Source organism: Arthrobotrys flagrans (assembly GCF_004000055.1).
Source record: "Arthrobotrys flagrans strain CBS H-5679 chromosome Unknown unitig_15, whole genome shotgun sequence".
NCBI classification, from domain to species: domain Eukaryota; kingdom Fungi; phylum Ascomycota; class Orbiliomycetes; order Orbiliales; family Orbiliaceae; genus Arthrobotrys; species Arthrobotrys flagrans.
In genome coordinates, this window is record NW_027137545.1 from 3,213,984 (window position 1) to 3,241,654 (window position 27,671).

A 27,671-nucleotide genomic window follows, 5' to 3' on the forward strand; every position below is an offset into this window, starting at 1 on the left:
ATCCAACTTCGTCATAGATTCCTCCGGACCCTGGCAAAGTGTATCTATCTCGAGTCTGACAGGAGTGATACCAACCATCAACAATGACCAAACCCAGGCAAAAATCCTTTCCGCCAATTGTATCAATCGTCGGCTTCCATCACGCCAAGTACGTCGAGTTCCTTCAACACACAAAGAAACCCTTTCCCCGCATATACATACCCTTTCGATAGAAATCCAAATTGGTGGAGACTTTCTCCGGCTAACAACCTATCAACCTTCCTTGTAGGGGACCCGATGTAGAACACTGGTTCGGCGGCGATGAGGATCTGGATGATGTTTGCACCGATGCAGAATGGCCATTCTTTCCGTTCATGGCTCTTTGCGATGGGTCCCACAGTTTCGAACAGGACTTTAGCTACTTTACGCTTAAGCGCGAAGCGAGAGGGGATCGGCCGGCGAGTTCTTTGTTCGGGATATCGTGTACGATGCAGCTGGATTCGAGGTTGTTGAAAGAGAGGAGTGCAGAGGTGACACGATCGACGGTTCAGAAGGCAGTGGTGGTCATTACCGACAGTCCGGTCTATTTCGGACATTTGAGGGAGCAGTTGGTGATGGTTACCAGTGCCTGGTTCGCACAGAGGTAGGTTGGGTGGACCTGGAGAGGTGGATGGAGGTGATTTTGTTTTCGGTTGGACAAACTCGGCTGATATCTGATGGTTTGAAGGAATTTTGATGATTTGGAAATCATAAAGGTGCTTGTTTCCCTTTCGTCTTCGACTTTGTTTCAGAAGAGGATGCTGACGGTTGTTTGTGCTGGTAGAAATTCCGAGAAAGCCTCGTCAGATCGATATGTGGACGAGAAGACGGATTTGATCGTGAGACCTATCTCGGTACGCCACTACTTCGAAACCAAGAATCCATTGTTAACACTCTAATACAGACATGATTCTAGGACTCTCACTCCGCGAATTCATCTATAGATTCCGTCATAATGCCCTCGTTCTCTTCAAATGCGCCCTCCTCCAACCAAAGATGCTGTTCTTCAGCTCGAAATCGTGCGAAAAGCTTTGTATGACGCAGTTCGCATTGGTATCGCTGATACCGGGCCTTTTGGAAAAGCTACAGGATGCTAGCGATCCAGAGTTGAATGATTATGAAGAGACGAGAGAGAAAGCGGTAGATTTGAAAACTAGCGATCGTCATTCGCTGCTGGCGTATATGGGATGTCCTTTGCAGATATTTGGAAAGGTATGGGATTCTATATGGAAATTTATGCATGGTCTACGGGGCGCTAATTTTGGGAGGACCTAGGGCAGCTTATTCGGGCCTTATACACCGTTACAGCAACTGGATATGCTGGCTGACCAACATACAAAGTCATATATCGTTGGGTCTACAAATTCGCTATTATTACAGCAAAAGGACCGGTATTCTGATATCATTGTCAATGTAAGGGCCTTTTTTATGATATTACATCTATTCGGAAACACGCTAATGAGAACCACAGCTTGACGACCTATCATTAAACATCACCTCATCGTCCCTAAGAGCCGCACTTACTCTCACTGCCGCAGACAAAAGATGGATAAACAGTCTGACTCAGACAGTAGTGGACTCCTGGGACGAGAACGATCCGTCTCGACCGAAAACCATGGCTTTTACCGGAAGTGAAGACTTCATCCGTATGCAATTCGAGGAGTACATTTTGGCTTTGTTGTCTTCGGTCAAGTATTCGACATATGTTGAACGACATGCCGATGATGCCATCCTTCTAGCCGAGGTGGATGGGGATCCGTCAGCTGATTTTGGAGTCGATTGGGTACATCACTGGAAGACGACGGAGAATTATCGGATCTTTGAAAAGTTCACCGGTAGGAGCCACTCTTCTCCCTCTTTCCGGGGCCGGACACGGTGACTAACAATGTTGTAATATAGAGGACAATATCTTCGATGTCATCCCTCCGCGCCACGTCTACGCCGGCGCACGTGCGTATGAGGATCTCACGAGAAGAATTAACCAGTTAGTCACCCTCCCATCAACCCTCCTCCAGTCACTCCTCCCCTGACCAGCTCGCTCACACTTCCCTCTTCAACCCCCTTTTCAGACAAATGGCAGAACTCAAAATCAACGAAAAGATGGCAGCTGGACGTGCGGCAGTTACCCAAACCTTTGCTACCGGTTCACGGAAGGTTTCTACCGCCATAAATACTCTCTGGGCGGATATCGAAAAGGCCAGGAAGGAAAGAGATGCGGCGGCGAAACAACTCGAAGAGATGGAGCGGTTGAACGCCGAACTTGCGGCGCATGAAGAACAGCGGTTGAGGGCTAGCCGTCCTGGTTCTATTAGAACGGATGTTAGCAGTCTCAACGATCCCAGTCCCACGCCGAGTACGTATTCGATATCACCACAGTCATGGGGGTTAAAGAGGTGGCGGAACTAATTACGAGTGTTTTTGGAATACTTTTAGGCCCTCTTCCGCCAGATACTACCGCCGCTAAGGACAAGGAACCGCAAAGTCAAAACCAAAACCAAACCACCATTCCATCCCGCGCAAGCGCATACTTTTCGTCATGGGCTTCCTGGGCTGGAGAAAAGCGTCGCAAGGCGTTCACATCTGCACCGCAGCAAGATACACAGAGCGTAAAGTCACCCACTTCATCTGTTTTGTCGTCTCAAACACAGCCGGACGAGGAATACATTCAACTTTCGAACGGTAGCGCAAGCCATAAGAGCAACTCGTCGTTCGATGGGCTGGAAATGGTTGATGTTAGAAACCTGGATTCCTCTCGACGCTCTATCGATACTGTCGGTAGTGCGGGTACAGGGAAGACGAAGGGGACCAGTAACGAGGATGAGACTGGGAGTCAAGCCGGAGTCAGTGGAAGCATTAGTGCTACTACTACGGTGGTGGAGATGGAGAGTATTCCCGATACTGCTGAAGGGGATACGGTCGATAAGAAGGCCGAAGGGAGTGAAGTCAGTTTTGTGGAAGTTGTGATTGAGAAGAAGGAAGTGGATTTCCCGGGCACACCAGTCACCGAGGTCCCGAACACTCCAGTCACAGCGGTCCCGAACACACCGGTCACAACAGTCCCGGACACGCCGGTGACCACAGCTCCAAAAACGCCAATTGCTACAATTCCAGACACCCCGATTACTACTAGCCCCGTTGCAACTACAGCTGCGGCCACTACCACCGTCCAATAAACCCGTACCTGCAGCTTCCGTGGCGTGCGTCCAACCAGGAACGAGCAATATGAAGAGAGGGGGAAAGATGACGAAAACGGCCGGCGCATTTTTTTTTTTTTAGTTTGAAAGAGGCGGTAAAAGTGGATATGGTAAGAGTGGGTATGTAACGCCGCTTGCATACAGACATATTCTTCTTAATTGAATGCAACTTGAAAAAGCAATGTTTTTTGAACAATTAGCGCTGGATTACCAAACAAACAAAAAATAAAAATAAAAAAAATCGAATGGGAATTTCAACTGTGTAAAAGAAAAATATTTTGTTTGCGGGGCAGGTGGTTTTTGATCTCAATTGGTTCCTTTCTTCCTTTCCATGAATCTTCCGATATTTCCTCCGACCCTCGAACCCCTTTTCTTTTCCGTTCTTACTGCGAGCTTTTGTTTTTTTTTTGCCATTATATTGCTTTACGACGTCATGAAGACCTTATATAAGGGGGTCTGTGTAATATATTAATGATACGAAAGGTGCGGGCGTGGGAATCATGGGTGATTGTTTTGGATGTCTGCTGTTATGAATAGCCAGCTTTTATACAAAAAAAAAACACACGTGCGAGTTTAGCCAGTTGGCCTTTAGGGATATAAATTTTCATGGAAGGTTTTAACATGAATCATCTTTATGATGTTTATTCCTCGCTGTGAAGCCAACTCCCCGTCCTCCAGCTGGTGTTATATACATTTCCCCAGACAGCCGCAGTTAGATGCCACTTTATCCACGCACCGGCAGCAAAGAAAAAAATATACATCAACGTCATAACAAAAGTCGATATCAAATGGAAAAAGAAAGAAAAAAGCCCTCGCAGGATTCGCAATAGTTTTTCTCTAAACGCTATTACCCAAAACCAAGATGGATTTTTTGATTTCCCCTTTCCTTTCACCTTGCATATATATATAAATCGAAAGCGGGCAAGACCGAAATGCTCAATGAAACATACCACCCAAAGTATGTACCCGCCTATCCAAAATTTGCGCTTTCAACCCCAATAAATAAATAATAATAAAGGGGACTAACTCACCTTTGTCCCCATGTCGTCGGAATCTATATGTACATGCCATGGTAATGCATAAAAAAAAAAAAAGGGTATGGCTTCATAACGACATTAGAGAATAGACAATAAAACAGGGTACGTAAAGTAAAAACCAGGAACAACCGCTGTATGTGGCTATGCTTCCAAAAAAAACAGTAGATTGAAGAGAAAAGACATAGGCTATACCTTAGGAAAGACAGGAGGTAGGTCGATGAACCGAGGTAAGGTTAATCGACGAAATTTGACAAAAAGAAAGGAAACAACCAGAACTCCGGTTTTTCTTCCCCGTCTGTGAGAGAACAGCGGAGCGAATTCGAGGTGAATGCGAGGAAGAAAAATGCAATCGCGAAAAAGAGGTATGGTGGTAAGGGTGATGTATATATCGTCTCGCAGGTTTTGTTGTAATTGGAGGGATGATTATTATACCTGTATTATGAATTATCATTCGTAGCTGGTAAATTTTTGTAGGTTGCGGTTTCGATATCGCTCGCCGAGGGTACTTTGAAAAGGGGTATCGTATCGTAACGTGAAATTTTATTTCGAACAACCGTTCATTAGGGTATTTTTCGGGAATGAATATCCGGCTTTTGACCAGCTCTAGTTTTAAAGTTAGATTTAACTTCGGATGTATGTATTGTAAGAATTCAGAAAAAAAACTTACGGTAATATTAGGATTGGTATATGCGTTCATGTGCTTCTTGATATAGTCGGTAGTGGGATAGCCCGGAGGATCACAAGTAACCATTTCTGACCCTTCAGGCTGGTATATTCGGACGTAGTCAATATACATGGTTGTAGGGAATCTGGTCAACAATTTGTCAGTAAACTCTTCGGATCTCAAGACCCAAGAAATCTCCAACTTACTCAAGACCCGGCCAATCAATATAAGCCCAACTGTTACTCACACCCAAATTGAGAATAATACTCATGGGCTCTTGGCTAATATGTCGAGCTCCGATATTCCCATTGGGCCCTGTAGACTCGCCTTTCATTGTGAAAGTCGGCTCATCCCCCACAAACCACGTTATATGCCCAGTGCCCTTTCCAGGTACATACTCGAACGCATATTTTTGGAAGTTTTTCCCATCATACCATTCGTTATTTAGGGCCGTAATACCAGAAATAGCCTGTTGGAAAGGCCCACCGCACCAACTGTTCATTTCCGTAACACTGTGGTTGTGGATTTCAAGAAATTCGTAGTCGGGGATGTACCAGACGTCGTAAGGTGCGATCTGGGAGGATTGGGAGGCGACACCGATGTTGATGCCACCGGCTACACTTCCTTCCAGTGCATCGATTTCAGGGGCACCGCGTCCAACGCCAGGGTTGGGATGATCCTCGCCTTTGCAGGTGCAGCTGTTGAGTCTTTGGCCTGGAAGAAAGGAGATACCGTCGGGACTCGACTGGTTCGGTGTAATTCCAATATCGCACTCATCGTAGGTATACGGCCACGTGCCCTCGCTAGTTGCAAGGTAACCGGGTCGCGCGAGATTCCCGAGTGTCCAGATACCGGGCCACAAACCCATCTTACCGCCAGGACCAGGCAATGATGCCGATACTTCAAGAATACCGCCTTTAAAGCAGAGTTTGTTCCAGCTTTGGAGCATCCCGGATCGATAGTTCAGGTCGTGGTTCTTCCATGCGTCGAGTTTGAGCCGTAGCGTGCCAGCAGCGGTCGTCACCGCATCGGGGTCATACCACTACACCAAAATCATTAGTATCTTCCACAGAAAGTATTTTAGAAATGAACTCGAAATTTACCTCCAAATCATTCGTAGCTGCATAATGAAGGTCTGGTGCGGTCCAAAACTGATCATCTCCCTCATAAAACGACCTCCCGTCGGTATTGAACTCATCACTGAAAACCAATTTGTAGGTCGTTCCGTCGGTCGCCTTCCTCGTCTTCGCAAACTCCGGAGTCTCAGGATCGACCATGCTGGTTCTTATTCCGCCTAATATCGGAAATGAGTATTTGGTCTCCACATATTCCCAAGGTTGCATCTGCCACTCCGTTTCATGCGGGTTCTCGGTTTCACCGGGCGTATTCACGTATCCTGTGAATGTAAGAACCGGCAAAACGATAAACAATGCAAGAAGCCCGCAAACAAAGATCCAGAAACAGCAAAAACTCAAAAATCCTCGTAGCCCTATATCTTTGAGGGAGTGGTTGGGTAGTTCTTTGTCTCCCTCGCTTGGATTGTGCATGTAATCGTCTGGCTCCTTTTCGTCCATATATAACGGGAAGCCGGCATTGAGAAATGTGGGTTTTGTGATTGATTCGCTATAAGGATTGAAAAACTTTTCATTGTCGATCTCGGTACTTTCGGATTTATGTTCCGCACTCGATGTTTCGCCTAATAAAGGGTTGGAATGTCGCTGAGAGGGTGTGTCGGATGGTGTTTTCTGAAGTAACATGATGCTATTTCTCGGTGTTCTGGCGGGATATCGATCATATTCACGGCCCAGGTCCATCAAAGACGCTACATTGAACAATTAACCAAAATTTCCATAAAATAGGTAAACGATGCATACCAGTTGGCATTATCGGTTCAGGAGACAGCAAAAGGCGGCTGCTTTTCGGCCCCGTTTCTGTCGACACGGAATTCGAGAGGGATACGGACGGCGCTACGAGTGCATCCTGGTGTACACTACTACTCGAATGACTTGGCCTTCCACTACCGCTATCTTCGCTTCCACTAGAAGCCGGATTGAGAGGAGACGGGACAACCGGTGTATAGGAGTGTCGGTGTGCTTGCGGTGGTGCCGGTGGAAGCGGTAAACCCGACTCGCTCCTGAACGAACCTCCTCGTTTCTTTAATCTTGTGGCCTTTTTCGCCCATATGCTCTGTTGGGGAGGTTGAACTGGGGCTGGTGCAGGCCGTATGGGCGCAGGTGCTGCTATGGTGTCGCCGAGGAGTGTTTCCTTCTGCTCTGGACGTTCCTGACCGGCTTCCACCTCATCCACCACTTTCCCAAGTGCCCTTTCGACCCCATTGTCGATTCCCCATGCTGGTTGAGATCCTGATCCATCGGCTGGAGGTGTCCTTTCGTCCATTGTGGCCATTTAGGCCAATAAAAGCCCAGAAATATGGGCCGGATCCCTCGGATTCCTTTTCTTTGTATCCTCCTCTTGGGATATTATATATCCTTGACAATTTATATCCGGAAAACGAAAATGATATAAAATGAAATATAGTATAAAAAGGTGCGGGAAAAACTGTGTCCGTGATCGACGGGATCACCCAAGCATGCGATCAAGAAAGTGCAGCGAGGAAATTCCGTTCATGCGTGCACCGATGTTGGAGCTCGAAACCTCGCATCTACGTCGATAAAAATCCAACACGTCAATCGCACATTATTCACTCTGTTTAGTTTGTTTCCCTGTCGGTAAGTTCGTCTCGAAATGTTGACCAAAGGTTTAAGGTAATGCAGAAATCCTCCCGTTGTCGAGGGCTCGGAACCGGGATACTTTTGTGGTCGTACAGTAGAAAAGCTTGTAGGATTATGTCCGAGAGGCGGGGTGCAAGGAGGACAAAAAGTTGGAGAGGTCGTTTGTGGAATTGGCAAGCCCTTAGAACGATAAAATGTCGAGTTTCAATGTTAGCTTATCTCGAAGTTTTCATTCATTCATTCATTCATTCATTCATTCATATATGTCGTCGATAGAGTATTTTTATAACTGCAATACGAGATAGTAGAAAAACAACGCGGAAATGTGCGGGCTTCCTCAATAGGCGAACTCGAACTCAAGGTCGGGATGGCTATGGCAAGTATTGCAAGGGGGATCTGTGACACTAAATTTTCTTCCCCGAAGCCCAGTCCTTTCATTGCATCGAGGAGACAATAGTCCACGATGCTATCGTTCGGAACTGTTTTATTCGCAGGGGAGTGGAATGAATTGTAAGATATGTAGGAACGAGCGAATGCGAATGTTTTAGCATGCCGACCTTGTTGCATGCAGGTTGTGGTTTGAGCTCTTGTGCCCAGAGAAAAATACAGGCACTGGGCAGGAGCAAACGCCGGAAGGAGTGCAACCAAAACTGCAGACGTACCTTTGTGAAAAAACGAATAAACGAGTGAATCCGTCTGAAGGCGAGAAAGAAGGCGGGGTGATATCCAAAGTACGAAAGGTCGATAGAAAACAATCGAGCAGAGGGAAAATGGAGGATCAAGAGGAGAACTAGGAGGAGGAGGAGAGAAATGCATCCGTGGTGGGTTTTCTCACAAGTTGCTATATCAGTACCGAAGTAACCCAAGAATATGATTACTTCATTGGGCCCGCGCAGTTGGCTTGCGATATGATCCGACTTCTCGAGGACTGCCCAACCAACTAGCAACTAGCCTGCTGTAAGGTGCCGATAGCCTTGGACGGGGCTGGGTTTCTCAGTTGTGGATCTCCGGTGCAGACCCAGGCCTCTTCGACTGGATCAACGTCTATCTAGTCAGGAACGGATACTGCGCTTTCGAGGAAGAGGCATGGGTGGAAGAGAGTTTTACTTCATCATCGACAGGACCATTTCTAGAATGCATCCTAAGAAACTTTTTCTCCCAATGTTTCTCTCACCTGTCTTGGGACACGGAAATTGTGCAAGACGATGCAACCTCAAAAGAGGAGCCTTTGGTTCCTGCCTGCCCGAAAAAATCCTCTTTATAGCGAAATAACGGGTGACATAGTATCAGTCATCAACCGCCGGAGAAGCACGACACTTTTCTATTTCAACATCTGCGCTCAATAACGTTACTTTTTTCCCTTCATCCATGCACTGAGGCCTTCTCTAAAAATGGCACCGGCCCAAGACGTGCATACCGGGGCCCAGACCGAATGGTTACATCGTAATCTTTGGACGAGGGAGTTCCATGAAAAGTGGTGTGTCGTTGATAAGCTTTGGCGGAACATATGCCAGCCGTGCGAAGGCCACGCTAGTAAGCAGCAAACAGCAAGGATGGCCGTATTCGAGGCACAGTTGGCCCCCAAACTTGCGCTGGCTGCTGCATCGACTCTTTGCAGCAGCAGGCAAGGAAACATGGATCCTTTCTGGACCCTTTTCTCACCAGCAGGGCCAAGCTTTTCCCTTGATGAAAGAACATTCAAATAATCCGTAAGGCGAGCAAGATCTTCCCTAGTGTTCGCGAAGTCTTTAAGCTTAAATACTTGCCGGTGAGAATCAAGCAGTAGCTATGCTTATTATTGTCCCCGATATCAGATTTCCATCCCGGAATAGATCCTGTGGCTGCGAGTCGAAATTTAGGGCTGGCGGGAGAAGCTGTCTGCTTTTCGACTAGGGCGTGGAATCGTGCACACCAGAAAAAAGGCGGCAAACTGTCACCTCGCAAGATGTTTCCCCAGCGGGGAGAATGCGTGTGCCGTCACAATATATTGTCGCTGCGGGCATTTCCCATGCGATCTGACGGCAAAAGGAAAGATAGGAACTTTGACCATCCAGCATCCGGCTGTCAGTTGTGCACGTTCAGCAACCCCAAAAAAAGACCGACGACCCTTAGCCGCGGTGACTTGGTCCCCACGCTAGCGAGTGAATTTCGTCATCGGTTACCAGCCATTCGAGCTGCCATGCTTCTGCAAGGGGTGTTCAACTCTGGCAGGCTTTATCTGCAGTTCGAACGCCTCCTTCGCTGATAGCACCATCGAAACTGTCTATCGAAAATACGCCAATGGACGTCACCAGGTCGTCACCTCGAATACAAATGTACATACAAAATGTACAGTATAGGGCATCCCGTCAGATCAAGGAAGAGTAGTCCGTGTAAACGAGGTCGGAACAGGCTCGGTTGCTTATGAACACATCTGTTACCAAGCTTTTGTGGCTGGTCGATACCTTGCGGGAACGGAGTAAGGACCTCCTATCGGTTGTAGCCTGTGGGACCGTCCATCGGTTTGTGCAGGTATGATTCAAAAAAAATATATGCATATATATGAGTTTCGCCGCATGTATCATCTTAGACTCGATCGGATAGGTGCATCCGGGACGAAGCAGGAAGTTGATGGTGCCTGCAGGAAGTAAGGGTTTGGCGGCCGTAAAGCAGCGGATAGCCCGATCGAAAGCTAGGAGCAACGGCTTTCCTCAACGTTGGGAGATCTTTCTGTGGTTTGCTTGAATTGATGTCTGCGGTGATGGTGCTTCACGAGGCCTGTCTGGGTTCTGGGGAGATGTCGGTTAGCATCCTGGAAAAGCCAAGGCTAATACTGGCGAAGGCTTTTTTTGATCAAACGAAGTCTAACTCCGCATGGGGATTAGACAGACAGGAGGGCAGGCCCGACCGTCGACACAGGTTATATTTTATAATCCATGATCATATGAGGTCCCAACAAGGCTTCCGATTCATGAATCTGGTGATACCCTTTGGACCTGGAATTCAAGCTCATCAAGATAACCATAAACCCTCTCTTCCTCCCCCTACATACCGATCCCTTAACCTAACTGACATAGGTATGGAATGCATCCCCGCTAGATCGTCTGCTTATTCTTGCTCAATGCTAAGGAAGTCAAGTAAGTTAAAGGTGAAGCACTTGGGTTATTGCATTAACTCCAAGTCAACCTCGGATCGACCAACGTCGACGCCTCCGCTCTCGCATCTCATTTAACCACTTCTCCGCAATAGACTGCATCGCCAAGCAAAATTGAGCTTTCTGGTGAGGAGGTTTTTCCTGTTTTGACGAAGAAGCCAGCCAACCAGCCAGTGGCCAGCCAAGGAGGCCGGTACCCCTTCTCAATTTCGCTCCCATTCCCATCCGGCTGCGTCCTTGGAATTCCCAAAACACCAAGTCCTCATTTCCCAGACATCTCCTCTTTCCCTCTTGTCAACTGTCTTCCTTCGACTTCTTCCCGACATTGAAAGGAGCATTTTGATATTAAAGAGCGACGAGAAAGAGGAGGGTCCGGCGACGACGGGTATCCTTTCGAAAATTAAAAAAATAATTAAAAAAATTACATCGAATCTATGGCGCAAGATGCTCCTCGGGCACCACCGCCGTCCAGTTTCCCAGTCCCGGTACCACCAGCCACTTCAACAAACGTGACGGGTAGAGCATGCACGACCGCAAAGCGTACTTCGAAAGGTTCCGCTGTCTCCGAATCTACAAAGGCATCTACAGCCGCGACTTCAGAACGTGCCCGATTTTCTGGTGATTCTCAGCTTCAATGGCGGGCCGTTAGGACCGTGCCCAGTACGTTTGCCCTTTCTTGCTACTGATTTACGCGGTGCATGCATTCGATTTTCGATTCGCTACTGCTGCTAAACCGATTACGTATACTGCGACGTCAGACCATTAACACTAATACTGCCTACCCAACAATAGCATGGGTTCAACGCTACGAAGACGAGGGTGAGTTGGTAGACCAGGGCCCCGTGCTTCCGCCTCCAACGCACAAGTCGCCACAGAAGTCGATATGGGATAACCGAAGGGAAAACACACCTGTTACTCCTCGTCCGACTGCCAGCGCCGGCGAAGGAAGCAGGTGGAAGAACTTTGCCGAGCATTCTTCGGGCCGACCGTTTACTTCGGCATCGGAGAGGAAGGATTTGGAAAGCGGAGCTGTTTGGGGGGATGATGGGTTGTCAGCTCCCTGGTTAGCAAAGAAGGGCGAGGGTGAAGGGGAGGACCGGGAAGAGAGCACGAAGAGGGAGATATTTGGCATCAGTGCCAAACAGAGGGAGATTTGGTACAAGAGGTTCCATCTGATACTTCTGAACAACCCAATGGTCCCGTTGACGTTCAGAGCAATCATTTGGGTCCTGTCTCTTTGCGCATTGGCATTTTCGGCGAGCATCTACGTCCTCAGCAAGAACAACGGGACACCGCAGCTTCCATCGACCGTGCTTGCGATAGTCGTCGATACTGTCGCCTTGGTATATTTGATATATATCACTTATGACGAGTATTCGGGGAAACCGTTGGGTCTACGTTCGGCCAAGGCCAAGATACGATTGAGTACGTCGCCACATCCCTCTGCTTCTAGAAGTCCAAGGTAGATATACTAACCCGATCAGTCATGTTCGATCTTGTATTTATCATCTTCGACTCCGCAAATCTCTCCCTTGCATTCGACACCCTATACGATGTTCAACAGAGTTGCTCCGCGCTTCCTGGGGCCCCGGAAGAAGGAGCATCCGACTACGCCAGCCGATTTCTCACCAACGAACCTATATGCTCCCGCCAACGTGCTTTAGCATCTTTCCTCTTCCTCGCCCTGTGCGCCTGGGTTGCCACCTTCACCGTCAGCATATTCAGATTGGTCGAAAGAGTATCACGGACAAACTCCTAAAGGGCTCTCGCCTTCGGAGATTACATTCATCACACTCGTTAATCCCTAATCTTTTGTTTTCCTTTTCCAGTTCGGATATCTTGTTGGGAATACATCCTTGGAGACGGCGTTATTTTTTTTATTTGCCTCATTGAGTTCGAGTACCTTTTCCCTTTCCGAAAACCGTTTGTTTGCATTGCACCGGCGTTTGGTGGCGGTCTCTTTTCTTTGTACTTCCCCCTCGGCTTGCGGATATAATCAGTCAGTTACCAGCGAGGGCGTTCTTGTTCTATCCTTTCCTTTAAATCCCATCTCAGAGTACTATTTGCAAATATTTGTTAATGGTGCTGAGATGTTTTCATTTGTGATAATTATAATCATTTCCCAGTCCAGGATACCATTTCCTTGAAATTGGCCTCCATCTCCGACCCCTTCACCCCTCACTTTTATTCCCAAATACAATCGATCAAGAATCCCATCTTCATATTGAAGATTCGTCTTGACGAGCATACTTATATACCACCCTATTGAACCATCTGTCAGATATAATCAAGTAAATACCAAAAAGCATGGCATTTTGGAATCTTGCCCAGTAGAATCAACAGTTTATAAAAAGGCCCTTCGGACCACGGAAAGTGACAACAAAGGCAGCAGAGAGCTTAAAGGAAAGCATGGTTTGACGGCTGTCACTCAAGGAAAAGCCGTCTTTGCAGACTCCAAAGCCTTCGAATGTTCCGTGCAATGAGTCGAAATTCCTAGATTTGGGGTGTTACTCATAAACGCGTGCGCTTGCTCACGACGGGAGGCTGATTTCTGCCATTATGGCCTCGGGCCCTTGGTTTTTGACCCCACCCGCATTTAGAGAGTGTAGCAACAAGCGGACTTTCCAGGTTGGAGAACCCTGCTCACAAAGACGTGTCTCAGCTAAGAGAATGGCACTTTATGCCCTCGGTGGTTGGAGTCGAGTCGAGTCAAATCGAGCATAGAAGAGCAAGGCTGTGTGCGAATGTGCGTGCGTTGAGCGAATCCTTCTCTGTGCTCGCTCCAGGCCAGCGGTCAGTACTTAGCCTGCCAATCGACAGACCGACTGCCGGTTCCTTTGCTACACCACTTCAACCCGCTCCGAATCTCTCTTCCCATCGCTTCCCACCCACCATCGACACTTTCCCAAAGCCTCCTGCAGCTTCACAAGTTGTCTGCTTGACGAACCGTCAGGTTTTGGATCCTCGCAGCCTTGCTACCAAATCTGTTACCTGTCGAGTCAACAGACGAGGGGAGCAACACTATCCAAGAGGGCGTACACCTCACGTTCTCTCGCGGGACTTGAGCTCAGCTTACCACGCCCAGCTTCATCAGGATTCCAAGTCATCCCAACTGGGAAAAACAGGTAGGTAACTTGCATCTCCACAAGATCGTCATACCATCTCGAGGACGCATTCAAGGGGTTGAAGCTTCATCTGTCTTGTTGGATATCAACTCCCGAATCCTCTACCTCAAGTACCTACTTGACATCTATCTCCGGGCGATCCTAAACCCCACGTCTAACCCACTTCGTCCCCGTCATAGCTCCCACGCATGGCATCTACACCTACACCTTTTCTTTCAAGATTCTAACACGTCGAACCTTTTCTCGACCTAGATATTCGGCTCCTGCCGACCTTGTCCTACCATCCCTTCACGCAGTAGCTCCAGCTCTCGACTGCTATCTCTTCCAAGAACGTGGTTGGATTGCTCGGGTCCGTAGCTGGCTACAAAGCTGCTTATTCTCCAACATTTCAGCCTTCCACGACGCGTTCGTAAAAATTCATCTTCAAACCCGGCAACTTGGGCTCGTTCAGACGATACGAAGACAAAATGCCACTTCATCTGCAGACTCCCAACCGGGAGGATCTCGAGCAAACGTGAGTTTCATGAATATGCTGCTGGGAACAGCCGTGGCTGGAAGCTCCGTGCTAACTTTCCGGGTTTTAGATGGCAATATCTGGAGTCTGGGATCTCCAAGATCATGAATGACTTACAGCAGGGGATGGACATGAAAGTTGTGCGTATCTTCTGCTTATTCCTAGTTCGAGAACATCGGCTGACGAGTTGTGCCTACAGTATATGGGGATATACACGTAAGGCTCCACAACCAAACCCTCTCGCTTCACGCCTACCTGATAAAAGCATTCCCGCTAACATTCGTGCAGTGCGGTCCACAACTTCTGTACGTCCCAGAAGGCGGTGAATTCGAGTAGTACCTCTCTCCACCACCAGGGGGGGGTCCATAGAGGGGCCCACTTGCTAGGTGAAGACTTGTATAACAACCTGATTCGCTATCTTTCTACCCATCTTGCAGGATTGAAGGAGCAGTCTAGGCAGTTCGCGGATGAAGCTCTGCTTGGATTCTACATCCGGGAATGGGACCGATATACGACGGCGGCCAAGTTTATCAACCATCTGTTCAGGTACTTGAACCGACATTGGGTCAAGAGAGAGATGGATGAGGGGAAGAAGGACATTTATGACGTCTACACTGTACGGTGCCCCTGGAGTTTCGTTAAAATTCGAGGAAGTTGAAGATTAACGCGATCACCCGTTAGCTGCACCTTGTTCGCTGGAAATTCGACCTTTTCAATAGCGTTCAAAAGAACGTGATGGATGGTGTCCTCAAACTCGTAGAGAAGCAGAGAAACGGCGAGACTATCGAAACAGCCATGGTCAAGAGCATCGTTGACTCCTTTGGTACGTTTTCAAACCAGGCAGCATCGGAGTCCTCGTTACTGATATTTCGTTGTAGTGTCGTTGGGTCTCGATGAGAACGACTCATCCAAGTCTACCTTGGATGTCTACAGAGAGTTCTTCGAGAAGCCATTCTTAGAAGTAACAAACGTTTACTACCAGCTGGAGTCCAAACAGTTCGTCGCCGAAAACAGCGTTGTCGAATATATGAAGAAGGCTGAGACTCGTCTGAGCGAGGAGGAAGGACGCGTTCACGTCTATCTCCATCCCGATATAATGATCCCGTTGATGAAAACTTGCCAACGTGTGCTCATCCAAGAGCACAAGACCCTTCTCCACGACGAGTTTCAAGTTCTGTTGAATAACGACAGACAAGACGATCTAAAACGCATGTACAATCTCCTATCTCGGATAACAGAAGGTCTCGAACCTTTGAGGACGAAGTTTGAAGCACACGTCCGAAAGGCCGGTCTCGAAGCGATCGAGAAGGTCGCCAATGAGAACGCGGACGACAACTTGGAGCCAAAGGTCTACGTCGATGCCCTCCTCGAGGTTCACGAGAAATATTCCAGCCTTGTCAAGATTGCCTTCAAGGAAGATACCGAATTCGTTCGATCTCTCGACAATGCTTGCAGGGAGTTCGTCAACAGGAACAAGGTCTGCAAGGCCGCGTCCTCGAAATCACCGGAGTTGTTGGCCAAGTACGCCGACTCCCTGTTGAAGAAGAGCGCAAAGGCCGCGGAGGAAGCAGACCTGGAGAGCAAGCTGGACAGCATAATGACGGTCTTCAAATACGTCGAGGACAAGGATGTGTTCCAGAAATTCTACTCGAGAATGTTGGCCAAGAGGTTGGTTCACGCCACATCCGCATCCGACGATGCCGAGACCAGCATGATCGGAAAGCTCAAGGATGCCTGCGGTTTCGAGTACACGAACAAGCTCCAGCGTATGTTCCAGGATATGCAGATCTCCAAAGACCTGAACGACAGCTACAAGGAATGGATGAACAATACCTTGGACGAGGAGTCCCTCAAGACGGCAGTCGATTTCTCGATCCAGGTCCTGGGTACTTCGTTCTGGCCTCTCACCCCGCCTAACACACCATTCAACATCCCACAGGTCATCACCAAGACGTACGACCGATTCCAGACATTTTATTTCCAGAAGCACAGCGGTCGCAAGTTGAACTGGCTATGGCACCTTTGCAAGGGAGACGTCAAAGCAACGTTCGCCAAAAGCTCGAAGGTCCCGTTCACATTCCACGTTTCGACCTATCAGATGGCCATTCTCCTGATGTTCAACGACGCTACCTCGTATACCTACGAGGATATCGAGTCAACGACTAGCCTTTCCCGCGACTATCTCGACCCTTCCCTCGGTGTGTTCATCAAAGCCAAGGTTCTTAACATCGAGCCCGCGTCGAGCAAGGTCGGACCCGGAACCACCCTGACCTTGAACACCGATTTCAAGAGCAAGAAGATTCGTGTCAATTTGAACATGGCCGTCAGGGCAGAACAGAAGCAGGAGACCGAAGACACTCACAAGACTATCGAGGAGGATCGTAAGCTACTTATGCAGGTTGGTTACCATTCGGCCCACCCCCAATTTTCATCCGTGTCTCAACAACTGACCGTAACATTTTACAGTCCGCTATCGTCCGTATCATGAAGTCTCGTAAGAAGCTCAAGCACGCTGTTCTTGTCCTGGAGACCATTGCCCAGATCAAGTCACGATTTACTCCCAAGGTTCCAGATATCAAGAAGTGCATCGATATCTTGCTAGAGAAGGAATACCTGGAGAGATTGGATGGAGACCGTCTTGGATATTTGGCTTGAAGAAAATAAGGGTTGACCGCTCAATCAAACCTGCGTGTCTTTTCTTAGGTGGAAATCGTATCTTTTGTCCTTTTATCATTTTCGCATTCGCAGCCACCTTTTTTGATAAACGTGGATTGTGTGAACGGATTGCATTATAGCCCTTTTTGTTCCTATCCCTTTATTCCCCTGTCTCGTTTTTTTCCTCTTTCTTTCTGTGTCCCTTTACGTTCATGGATATAATATGTTTTTTTTTATGGAATTCAGAGGGAGCGGGCGGGTCATGTTGAATGGACATACGATAATGCTTCTTCTTCTTCTTCCTTTATAAATACTTCAACCCCCCTTCTGATCCCTCCATACACACCGTTAAGTAGATAATACAAAAAGACTTAACCCTTAGAGCTCCCGGGCGCTTACTTGTAGTACTAACAAGCTGCATACGTTGTTCCTGTGGGTGAGCTCACGAGACTAGCCTCGAGACCAAGCATGTAAAATCCACCCCACTGCGTCATTAAGTTCGGGCTTGGCCATCTTATCTGGTCGGATCAGATTACGTTGTTGGAGGATTCGGAAGCCGACGTGGGGAGCCATCTGAACGGAAGGTGGGAAGTCCTCAGCGTGGAAATTTTCATGCAGCAAACGCCGACCAGCCGTAAAGTTAACCCCTCCCCGGCAAGTTCAGTACTTTGGCATCCAAAGAAAGTCAATCCCGTCAAAATTTATCGCTCCCGGTCGACCGCCCCAAGATTTTCTCCCTCTCTCTCTTTCTCTCCCTCTCTCCCATCGCCGGATACCAACCTAGACTTCCCGTCAGATCCATCCATCTATCCATCCTTTCCCTTTTTTCTTTTCCTTCTTGCCTGTCACGACTTACGTCTATCTCCATCTCTCTCCATCTCTTCCACTCGACCGGACGTCCAACCTATCCGTCCCCATCTCTCTCTACCCACCCTTGATATATACACCATGTCGTATCTAAGAGTAGCCAGCCGCCAATTGGCTTCGTCGCGGCAACACTTTGTCCGGGCCGGTGCCGGTGCCATCGCTCAGGTATGCAGTTTTACACTCACCCGTTCGGCATGATGATATCATGCCGAGTTTCCCTCTTCACTTTTTTCATTCTTCGATATAAAATTAGAAGCTCAAATAAAGGGAAATAAAACAAAAAACTAATCCGTCCATCGTAATTTCGCAGAGATCGTGGAACAGAGGATACGCTTCCGAAGTCAAGATCGGTGGCTTCGATGGCCAAAAACAGCCCAACGTTCGTTGCACTGCCTTTGACGTATCCCGATACCGTTCGGATGTATTTTACAATAAGGATATCCATTAATGAACTCATCGTCGGTATACAGGGGAAATACTTGGTCTCTTTGATCGAGGGTGACGGTATCGGACCCGAGATCTCCCAGAGTGTGAAGGATATCTACAGTGCCGCTAACGTAGGCTACCCTTCCCCCACCCCTCTATTATTACTATGTTCTTACACGATGATACTCTCCCTGCAGGTTCCAATCGACTGGGAACCCGTCGACGTCACACCCGTTCTCGTCGACGGCAAGACCGCCATCCCCCAACCTGCCATCGATTCGATAAAACGGAATCTCGTCGCCCTCAAGGGACCCCTCGCCACCCCCATCGGCAAGGGTCACGTTTCCCTCAACCTTACTCTCCGTCGTACATTCAACCTCTTCGCCAACGTCCGTCCCTGCAAGTCCATCGTCGGCTACAAGACTCCCTACGACGGTGTAGATACCGTTCTCATCCGTGAAAACACCGAGGGCGAGTACTCCGGCATCGAACATCATGTCGTTGACGGTGTCGTCCAGAGTATCAAGTTGATTACTCGGGATGCTAGCGAGAGGGTTTTGAAGTATGCTTTCCAGTATGCGAATGCTGTTGGCAAGCAAAAGGTTAGGGTTGTGCACAAGGCTACTATCATGAAGCAGAGTGACGGTTTGTTCTTGGAGATCGGAAAGGAGCTTGCGAAGCAGTACCCTGAGATCCAGTTCGATTATGAGCTTTTGGACAATACTTGCTTGAACATGGGTAAGTTTTTTTTTTTTAAATCGCTGCGGATGGAGCGGTAACGGTGGAAGCGAGGATAGACGGCTAATGAAGCAATTCGATACCAGTTACCGACCCTACACCATACAACGATAAGGTTCTGGTCATGTAAGCCGTCGCTTTTCCATCCGATCTCGCCGAGCATGTATTCTAACAACGGGTTCACCACAGGCCAAACCTCTACGGTGACATTCTCTCCGACATGTGCGCCGGTCTCATCGGTGGTCTCGGCCTTACCCCCTCTGGCAACATCGGTGACAAGTGCTCCATCTTCGAAGCCGTCCACGGATCCGCCCCGGATATCGCCGGCAAGGCTCTCGCCAACCCAACGGCTCTGCTGTTCTCTTCCATCATGATGTTGCAACATATGGGACTCAACGAGCACGCTACCAAAATCCAGAAGGCCATCTTCGATACCCTCGCTGAGGGTAAGTACTTGACTGGAGATCTTGGTGGATCGGCGAAGACACACGAGTATGCTCAGGCTATCATCGAGTAAGTTTACCATCCTATTACGATTCCTTTGATATGGGAAGTGGGAGCTAACGGGGGTGCGTTTTATAGCAAGCTGTAAATATCTCGAGAAGGGTTAGTAGAGCGGTGGTGTTATAGACGGACGGGATGTGTTATGTATGGGGAGTGCGTATGTCAATTTGAATATAGAATTGGGAAAATAAAAGAAACCGGGAGGTACTTTCGCTTGGATTGTATGGGCCACTTCCTCCTTCTTTTTTCTCTACTTTTCCGTCGTTTCCCCTCGTTCATAGCAGAATAATCGATTCCCAACTTTTTTTTTTTTTTTTTTTCAGTGTGAATATATTTTATTTATTTATTATTTTTTTTGAAATTTGCTTCATAACTATGGATGTCACGATTGATATATACTCAAGCAAGTATTCGCATTTATTAGGCATGAAGTTCATATCGATTGGAGAGGTTATAACGTTACTGTGGTAGTCGACCGAACGGGGACTATTCGGCTAGCTGGACCGGCGATGCGCCGACTGATTCCAATGCACAATCGACAAGACCGCAATGTGAAGGATTCGATTTCTACATTCAGGATGCGTAAGTTTAGGTTTCACGAACTTCGTCATGGTGGCGGAACAGTGTATAGATCGGCCGGACCGACGGTGGTTTGGGGGGAATTAGGGTATTCCATGAATATTGTGAGCTCTTGTAGCTTGGCTTATAACTAGCTTAAGAGGGATTCGTTTCCCCGACCGTCTCCGAAACTTTCATCGATAGTGACGTCTGCAACGCATTCACTCCAAAAATCCAACAAGTCCTTCGGTTGCGAATCAATTGCATTCTGCGAATACCCTCAACAATGCCCCGACTTCCCTACGTAACCCTCAACGTCTTCACCACCCACCCGCTCACATCCGGCAACCCCCTCGCCGTCGTCAGCATCCCCCCCACGGCAACCCTTTCGAAAGCCCAAGAACACCTCATCGCCCGCGAATTCGGATACTCCGAGACCGTATTCGTCTACCCCTCCTCCTCCCTCCCCCCGGAACAACAACAAGAGGGATATACAAAAATATCGATATGGACCGTCCTCCAAGAATTACCGTTTGCCGGACATCCCACCGTGGGCGCGGGTTGGTATCTCGGTGGTGATGTCAGCGGTGGGAAGGAAGAAGGGGAATTGTTGATACCGGCTGGCAGGTTGAGGTATGAGAAGGATGCGGGTGGAAAGGTGAGGGTTGATACGCCGCACAATGTTACATTGTGGGGGAGGATGGTGAGCAGGAGACGGATCGGGGAGGTCATCGGGTTGCCATGTGAGTATTTTGGGAACGACGAGGAGGGGGTTTTTGATAATTCTACCGTTTCGTTGGCGAATGCGAACGGTGTCGGTACCGGCGGGGACGAAAGGTGGGACGTAAACGGAATACCCGTGGTATCCATCGTCGACGGTATGGCATTTGCATTGGTACAGGTCAGGAGCGTAAGCGTTTTGCAAGCGTTGAAGGTCGGAAGGAAAGGAGTGGTGTTGGATACGGTGTCCGACCTAGGTGCTACGGCTGCCCCCGGTGCGAGGACGTTTATCGGGGTTTATTGTTACACGATACTCGATGAAAGCATCGATGGCAACAAGGGCGATATAAAAATCAGGAGTCGAATGTTTTTCGATGGTGATGGGGAGGATCCGGCGACTGGGAGCGCGGCTTGCGCGCTCGGTAGTTATTTGGGGATTGTGAAGGGTGGTGGGGAAGACGGTAAGGGGGTCGGGGAGTGGGAGTTCGAGGTTACGCAGGGGGTGGAGATGGGGAGGAGGAGCGATATCGGGGTTAGGGTTTTGCTTGAGGATGGGGTTGGACGGGGGGGAGGGGAGTCAGGAAGGTTTATTTGGAGGGGGAGGCGGTGAAGGTTATGGAGGGGGTTTTGACGATATGATTTTGTGTTCTTTCTTTTCTCGAGAAGCCAGGATAGGATGGGTATTTACCAGCCTGGTTCCAAGACGGGTGCCGTCCCTAGGTCGTGGTAGTATCTAAAGGACTCGTAGGTTATAATATATGAGAAGGATTTTTTGCATTCGCACGAATGATAATGGTCTAATAACAAGGATAGTAACAATGCATCTTAAGAATCCCCCCTACTCCACGCCTATAGCCAATCCGAGAAGGAGAAAAAAACGGGATGACAAAATGACAAAAAGCAGAGTGTGTAAAAAAAGGCGTAGAAGGGTATATTACGCACACGCATCGAAGGAACAGCTTTTCCGGTAGAAATAATAAACAAAAACAGGTAACGGAGATACCACAGCCAGCACGGGATTTTTGTGAGCCCTTTTCTATCAAAATTTTGTTTTCATAAAGAGGTTATAGCAGAAGGCAAGAAGAAGTAATGGGGTAAAGAGCGAGCGAGTTTTAAGCAGTTCCAGCAGGAGTATTTTCCGTAGAAGAAGTCGCAGGAACACTCGCAGAGGAAGTAGACCCCTCGGCCTTCTCCTCCAACTCTTTAATCCTCCGCTTTAACATTTCATTCTCGCGAAGCAACATATCCGTCTCAGCCTTATAGAACGCAACTTCATCACGTCCGCCCATCAAGAACGGATCATTCGCCGTGGCAGGCCAAACCGACGATTCCATCCCAACAGGCAATAACAACGGCGACGAAGTACGACTGCTGGTTCTCGAACGAGTCGACAACGAGTTATGTCGCGAATGTGAGGTGTTATGGTGATACCCACCCCCGCTGTATCCGTGGTGACCGCTCGGAGCAGGCGATCGAGAGCGTCCGATCGCTGGCGAGAAAGAAGACGGCATATCGGTCACACTTGGAGGATGATGGTGATGACCCGGTGGCCCCGAGTGTATTGGCGCCGCTGGCTGCGGTGAAGCGGAGAGGGGTACTGCGGCTGCGGCAATGTCATCGGGATTCGTGCCGGGATGCGTGGCGGCGACATTTTGTGCGACCCGAGTGATTTGGCCGAGGAGACGGTTGACGACGCCTTCTTGTTCGCGTTCGAGTTCCTGGTGGAGTTCTGCGACGTTGGCGGGGCGGTGGCGGGTTGGCACGCCGCCGCTTACGGAGCTGGAGGCGGAGGAGGTGCGGGCTAGTGGGACGGAGCGGGGGTGTGGGGTTGAGGTCGGGATGGGGACCGCGGCGGAGGTGGTCGAGGTTGAGGTTGGATGAGAAGTTGGAGCTGCTGGTGGAGCAGTGGTGTCGGCCGTCATTGTGAAGCTTGATTTGAACCTTGGGGAAAGGCGTTTCGGATGGTACTGTGATGTTCGAGGGGTCCTCGCTGAAGCGGTAGGAGGAAGTTGGGGTTACGATGGGAGGTTGATGTCGGTAGAAGCTATGCCGATGGGGTTGCGATGTTGGATCTTGGAAGTTGCTATCGATAGCCGATGGATGACGTTGGCTGCTAACCGCCCACCCGCCGGTGCAACACTATCAATATAAAATCAAATCCCTCTTTCTTTTTACGATCTAGTTGATACATCTCGTAAACTATTATAATCGAGTTTCGAGGTTGTACATAAAATCTTTAGGTTCGTGAATTCAATGAAGCTGTCGGTGCGGTGAGAAATTCATATTCTGTTGGACCAATATCGTGCACAAGTCGTCCGTTGATCATGATCATTAGACTTCGAGGGCGCCTGGATTCAAGGCTAATGGTTTTATCAAGTCTGATAGAGCTACAAAAAACATCTTGTTCAAGAAATTCATCTACACATTACAACCTTGTATATCGGAAGGAATCCATGTTAGCAATCGTTTCTACATACATGTCGTCAGATAGACCATCCTTTGAATCCAGCTTTAGTACTATAAATCTATAGATTGGATATGCGTATAAACATGCAACCACGATATTAATCGTATCTGGTAGCTAGAGTCGGGCCCGGGCACCGGGAAGCTTGTATCATAAGTTATTCTCAGTTTATAGCTGGCCTGTGATCTGTTTCCAAGCTCACGGGTGGGATCCCGATGCACTGGATACATTTCATCTCGTCCCTGTATTCGGGTCGAGTAAACTGAGATATCGACAGTGCAGGTACCACTACCTCGGAAATAACAACATATGGCATGATGGAATGGTGATGTAAATCCGTAGAATTCGAATATTCTACGCAGGAGCCTAGACCCTCGATGGCGGGTTCGGTTAATTCCATTCGAAGGAGGTATGATACTACCCGATCGATTTATTACGATACGAGCTGACATTCGATCAGCTGCAGAAATGATGGAAATTCGACAGTCATAAAATTTAATACAATTCTATCGTACATCGTGAAATTGTTCTAAACGACCAAAACATGATTCAGAACCCTCGATCTCAGGAATGTCCGAGCGGGCGGGTGTATGCAGCTTAGGATCATTCCTTAATCCCGAGATCGCTTTTTTTTCAAATTGCAAAGTCTTAAATGTTAAAATGTTGGAAAATATTTTTTGAATCTTGAAATTTGAAAGAGAATTCCAGACCCCCTCGATTCATGAGCCCAGGCCTTCATTTCCTCTTCCTCGTCTGATTCATCACGTAACCGGTTCGCGGAAGCTTTGCGCGATGCAATAATCAATGTATGATGTCGGTGGCGTCTTCCACACACTCTCTGCTTCGGTCCTTCGAACTCTTTGTGGATTGCATATGCAATAAGGTTTTGCGGCCGAACACACTCAAATCTTAAGCAAGATATATCTGCTATATTTGTGGTAGTAATCAACTGATCAGGTGGTTCCTCCCAAAGGAATGAATTTCTACAACCCACCGACTTTAATCGAAGCTATGTCGATGTATTGGTATTGTGGTGACACGGATCTAGACCACATCCTTAACCCAAAAATTTGCAAACCACAAAAAGCAATGCCACGGCCGCGGAAATACAGCTTTAGTTTTTCCAGCTCTCCCCGACATTTCAGAAGGTATCCTCGATTGTGCATAACAAGTCACTAAATTCTTGATCTTAAACAGCACCTCACCAAGCTCTGTAGCTCTTAACTCCTGCAAGCCAAAAGAAACCAAGCCAAAAGGTTAAAACATGGGACGATCGACACCAAGGCTAGAACCATCGGTTCCCCTTTCAGCCTAATCAGACGATGCTTCTTTATCAATTTATCCGTCAAGGTGCGGCGTAAGCCACGGAATTGCTGTCACGGGAAAAGTGTTAAATGGCAGATCTGCTCGAGATGCCTATTGGAGATTTTTTCCTTCTCGAACGCCTACCAGTTCCCAGTTTTTTCTTGTTAGAAGAAAGGTCCGTCGGGAGACTATTTGCCGCTCTAGCCTGCATCAAACCTGCCAGATACGCGAAGTTTATTTCAACTTGAGTGTAAATTGTCAGCTCGTGAAATCTCGTAGGCCTTGGCACTCAAGCCAGAATTTATGGGTAGGGCGGTGGAAGAATACACCGATGGTACTCAGTATATCCGTAGTTACGAAGAATTATGCATACGCGAGTTATTTTTCGCAAGTCTCAAGACCGGGGTCAGCTGGGAATCCGGAGAAATGGTAGCTTTTTACCATATATCTTTTTCCCCAGCCGCCGACGTAAACGAGACCGTTTCGCTAAGAAATGTTGGTCGTGCTTTTCGAGCCGAAAACCTTCGCTACCCGACCCGAGGAGCTATATCCGGTTCATGAATCGAGATGCCGGCTTCTGATGATTCCGAGCATCGAAAACGAAAACTGACTTTCTGATCAGACCAGACATGTTTTATGCAATGCGAGATCGCTAAGTTTAAACCTCGGACCATCCTAGCTTAGCTCTCCGCCCAGCTTCAAGAAACCTCAAGCATCCGAAAAAAAAAGTTAAACTCTCCATCACAAAGAGTCGCGCGTCCATGCAAAGCAAAACGGTCGGTGATGAAGCTGGTTCCCACCGGACAGGCCCCAGTTCTCGCTTCGAAACGCTTGTCAATTTGATGTTTGTTAAGCAAAGCCCGTTTCTGGCGTGATCATCAGGAGCCCCCTTGTTCGCAAAAAGGACTCTGGTGTTTCGTGCTAAGGATCAAGGTCCCCATGGGCTGATGATGAGCTTTCCCCTTCATTTCGATTAATACCCAAAGAATTGGATCGACGTTTAACGGGTGAGGCAAACGTTAGGCTCATAGTGTCTTGCTACGGGCGGCTCCATGGCGCCGGGACTCGGTTGATATGATATGATAGTGAGACTGATATACATACTTACGAGTGTTTAATGCTACCGGCGGCATCAATCAAGTGAGATTGGAGGCAGAGGCACGGTTGCATCTGTGGGGTTTAGCTAAACCTCGATCGCACCGGCGGGCTCCCCGACACGGTGCTCGATTGGCTAGCTCAAAAAGACCGAAATAGAATACCATCGAAACTTCAGTCCCCACAGTTTTGTATGAGAAAGGCAAATCAAAAAGTACGAGTTTTGATTTTCACGAAACGCGATGTCCAAAGTGACAGACGCACTTTCACATGACAGAAGCAAAACGTTGGGAATTGTCGTCAAAGCGTTGCCAGGAAAAGGAAAGAAAAACGGTACGCCGTGGGCCGAAACGGTCTTTTCCTTTTACTCGGACGAAAGCACCCTCGGGCAGGTCGCTGCCTATGGCAGAAAGTGGACCGCGAGCGGGCGAACTAGCGCACGGGCAAAGTCTCCGAAATGAGAAATTGAACAAATGTCGTCAAAGAAGGACCCGGTGCCCCGGGCGTTGGATAAAAGGAGGCGTTGTATTTGTATTTGACCAAGGTTGACGAGGAGGCCTTGCTTGCTTGATCTCCTGCTTCAAGGGAGACGAGCAATTGAAACGCTCGATCGTTTCTTTCCTGGTTGTGGTTGGAAAATAATTTTTCCAGGGCGAAACAAAGGCAAGGAGTCAAGTGTTAAGTTGGACTGCAGCGAGGACACCAAGTTTGTTTACCATGTTATCTGATGGTTTGTTTGGTGAATAACGTGTCTCCTTGCTAAAGCGTCACGTCTGTGTGTATAGCTTGGAGGTTAATCTAATCCAATCTAATATCGCGTATGTCCTTGCGTGGCCTGATAACGAGTCAAGCGGGGCTGTTCGCTGCCAACATTTGGGATGCGTTGGCTGTGAGGTTGCCGTTTGGCAGAGTGCAGAGGCGAAATTAGTTGGGACCTCCGCTGAAACATTATCGACATTAACTCCTCCTCAGTGCTGCATCTGAGAGAGAAACGTCTGCGATGTATCTCCTCACTTCGCAATTCATTCAAACATATCGACGATATGTGGAGATAAATTTATGCACCGTTCGTCATAGCCATCACACGACCGCCAATTAGGACGGTCTGGAATCATCTGACTTCACTATCCTCGACGAGCTCGATCGAATTGGACATCAATCCAAAGAACTCCGCAGCAAGTCTGGCCGCCGTCAACTGGTCCTCGGTTCCAAGTCATGCAGCCTGGTAGAGGAGCGATCTAAGACAGGCAGAGCCAGCCAAAAAGTGGATCTGTCCAAAATTCCCACCAAGCTCGAATTTCACCGCACTTCCTGCTGCAATCTGGTTGGTTCGGCTGGTGAGACCATGCATGAGAGTAGGCGGCGACCCATCGCGCTGGGAATGTGCCCCCCCGGTCGGCCTCCGCCCTAGCCAAAACCGCTCAGGTGCGTGGGGCTCCTCCCCATGCAGCCTTTTTTTTTTGAAAAGTTCATCGGTTGTCTTGCTCCCCCGTGCTTTCCCACAAACAGGAAAATCACTGGTCGAGCGGGCGGTTTTAAGCGAAATTTGCAAAAAGAGGGCTGAGTGTTTCTGGATGAGAGGGAAAGCTCAGATGGTTGCCAAACCGATGCGCAGGAAATTTTTTGCTCGTCGAGACTGCTCGGTCAAAGTGTCTGCAAGTTCGACGAGTTTTGAAGTGTGGGAAGTGTCATTATGTATGTATGCATTTTATGCTGCGGAAGTTTGCGTTCCCATGCAATGCATGATTGATTATCTTTTTCTCGGTGAGGGATGTCAAGGAGGAAATCCCTTTGGTCAGAGATACAAAGGAATCTAGCGAATCTCAGACGTGGGATGATTCAGCCCCGTGATCCCGGACCTCGCGGGTACGTCAACGGGTTTTGATGTTGTCGAGATGTATGGTACTTACAAATCGACAGCT

General features: G+C 48.3%; 8 protein-coding genes across 9 annotated transcripts; 6 read left to right on the forward strand and 2 right to left on the reverse strand.

Moving 5' to 3' along the window:
- Positions 1–83: 83 nt before the first annotated feature.
- Positions 84–3,191, forward strand: DFL_000807 (uncharacterized protein; the record flags this gene model as incomplete). 2 transcript variants are annotated; one of them, XM_067637751.1, is made up of 10 exons in its annotated part: positions 84–148; positions 269–622; positions 707–734; positions 803–872; positions 935–1,230; positions 1,294–1,431; positions 1,490–1,853; positions 1,918–2,002; positions 2,088–2,371; positions 2,452–3,191. In XM_067637751.1, the coding sequence occupies 10 exons, from the start codon at positions 84–86 to the stop codon at positions 3,189–3,191; spliced, it is 2,424 nt and encodes an 807-aa protein (XP_067495361.1). The 2 variants fall into 2 exon arrangements, with proteins under 2 accessions (XP_067495361.1, XP_067495360.1); XM_067637750.1 differs by having other exon boundaries at positions 803–857; positions 923–1,230.
- A 1,598-nt stretch (positions 3,192–4,789) lies between these two features.
- Positions 4,790–7,310, reverse strand: DFL_000808 (uncharacterized protein; the record flags this gene model as incomplete). The annotated part of the gene is made up of 5 exons (XM_067637763.1): positions 4,790–4,852; positions 4,917–5,058; positions 5,120–5,955; positions 6,017–6,735; positions 6,788–7,310. 5 exons carry the CDS (start codon positions 7,308–7,310, stop codon positions 4,790–4,792), a joined length of 2,283 nt encoding a protein of 760 aa, XP_067495362.1.
- Positions 7,311–11,212: 3,902 nt separating this feature from the next.
- On the forward strand, positions 11,213–12,537 carry DFL_000809 (uncharacterized protein; the record flags this gene model as incomplete). Its single annotated transcript, XM_067637774.1, has 3 exons — positions 11,213–11,438; positions 11,571–12,203; positions 12,263–12,537. The coding sequence occupies 3 exons, from the start codon at positions 11,213–11,215 to the stop codon at positions 12,535–12,537; spliced, it is 1,134 nt and encodes a 377-aa protein (XP_067495363.1).
- A 921-nt stretch (positions 12,538–13,458) lies between these two features.
- Positions 13,459–14,202, forward strand: DFL_000810 (uncharacterized protein; the record flags this gene model as incomplete). The annotated part of the gene is made up of 2 exons (XM_067637785.1): positions 13,459–13,903; positions 14,156–14,202. The coding sequence occupies 2 exons, from the start codon at positions 13,459–13,461 to the stop codon at positions 14,200–14,202; spliced, it is 492 nt and encodes a 163-aa protein (XP_067495364.1).
- Positions 14,203–14,370: 168 nt separating this feature from the next.
- DFL_000811 (uncharacterized protein) lies at positions 14,371–17,072 on the forward strand (the record flags this gene model as incomplete). Its single annotated transcript, XM_067637796.1, has 7 exons — positions 14,371–14,417; positions 14,488–14,557; positions 14,617–14,633; positions 14,706–15,033; positions 15,099–15,240; positions 15,296–16,815; positions 16,884–17,072. The coding sequence occupies 7 exons, from the start codon at positions 14,371–14,373 to the stop codon at positions 17,070–17,072; spliced, it is 2,313 nt and encodes a 770-aa protein (XP_067495365.1).
- A 948-nt stretch (positions 17,073–18,020) lies between these two features.
- On the forward strand, positions 18,021–19,695 carry DFL_000812 (uncharacterized protein; the record flags this gene model as incomplete). Its single annotated transcript, XM_067637807.1, has 7 exons — positions 18,021–18,104; positions 18,250–18,318; positions 18,410–18,496; positions 18,563–19,103; positions 19,190–19,229; positions 19,293–19,616; positions 19,686–19,695. The coding sequence occupies 7 exons, from the start codon at positions 18,021–18,023 to the stop codon at positions 19,693–19,695; spliced, it is 1,155 nt and encodes a 384-aa protein (XP_067495366.1).
- Positions 19,696–20,451: 756 nt separating this feature from the next.
- DFL_000813 (uncharacterized protein) lies at positions 20,452–21,495 on the forward strand (the record flags this gene model as incomplete). Its single annotated transcript, XM_067637821.1, has 1 exon — positions 20,452–21,495. One exon carries the CDS (start codon positions 20,452–20,454, stop codon positions 21,493–21,495), a length of 1,044 nt encoding a protein of 347 aa, XP_067495367.1.
- A 502-nt stretch (positions 21,496–21,997) lies between these two features.
- DFL_000814 (uncharacterized protein) lies at positions 21,998–22,807 on the reverse strand (the record flags this gene model as incomplete). Its single annotated transcript, XM_067637833.1, has 1 exon — positions 21,998–22,807. One exon carries the CDS (start codon positions 22,805–22,807, stop codon positions 21,998–22,000), a length of 810 nt encoding a protein of 269 aa, XP_067495368.1.
- Between the last annotated feature and the right edge of the window lie 4,864 nt (positions 22,808–27,671).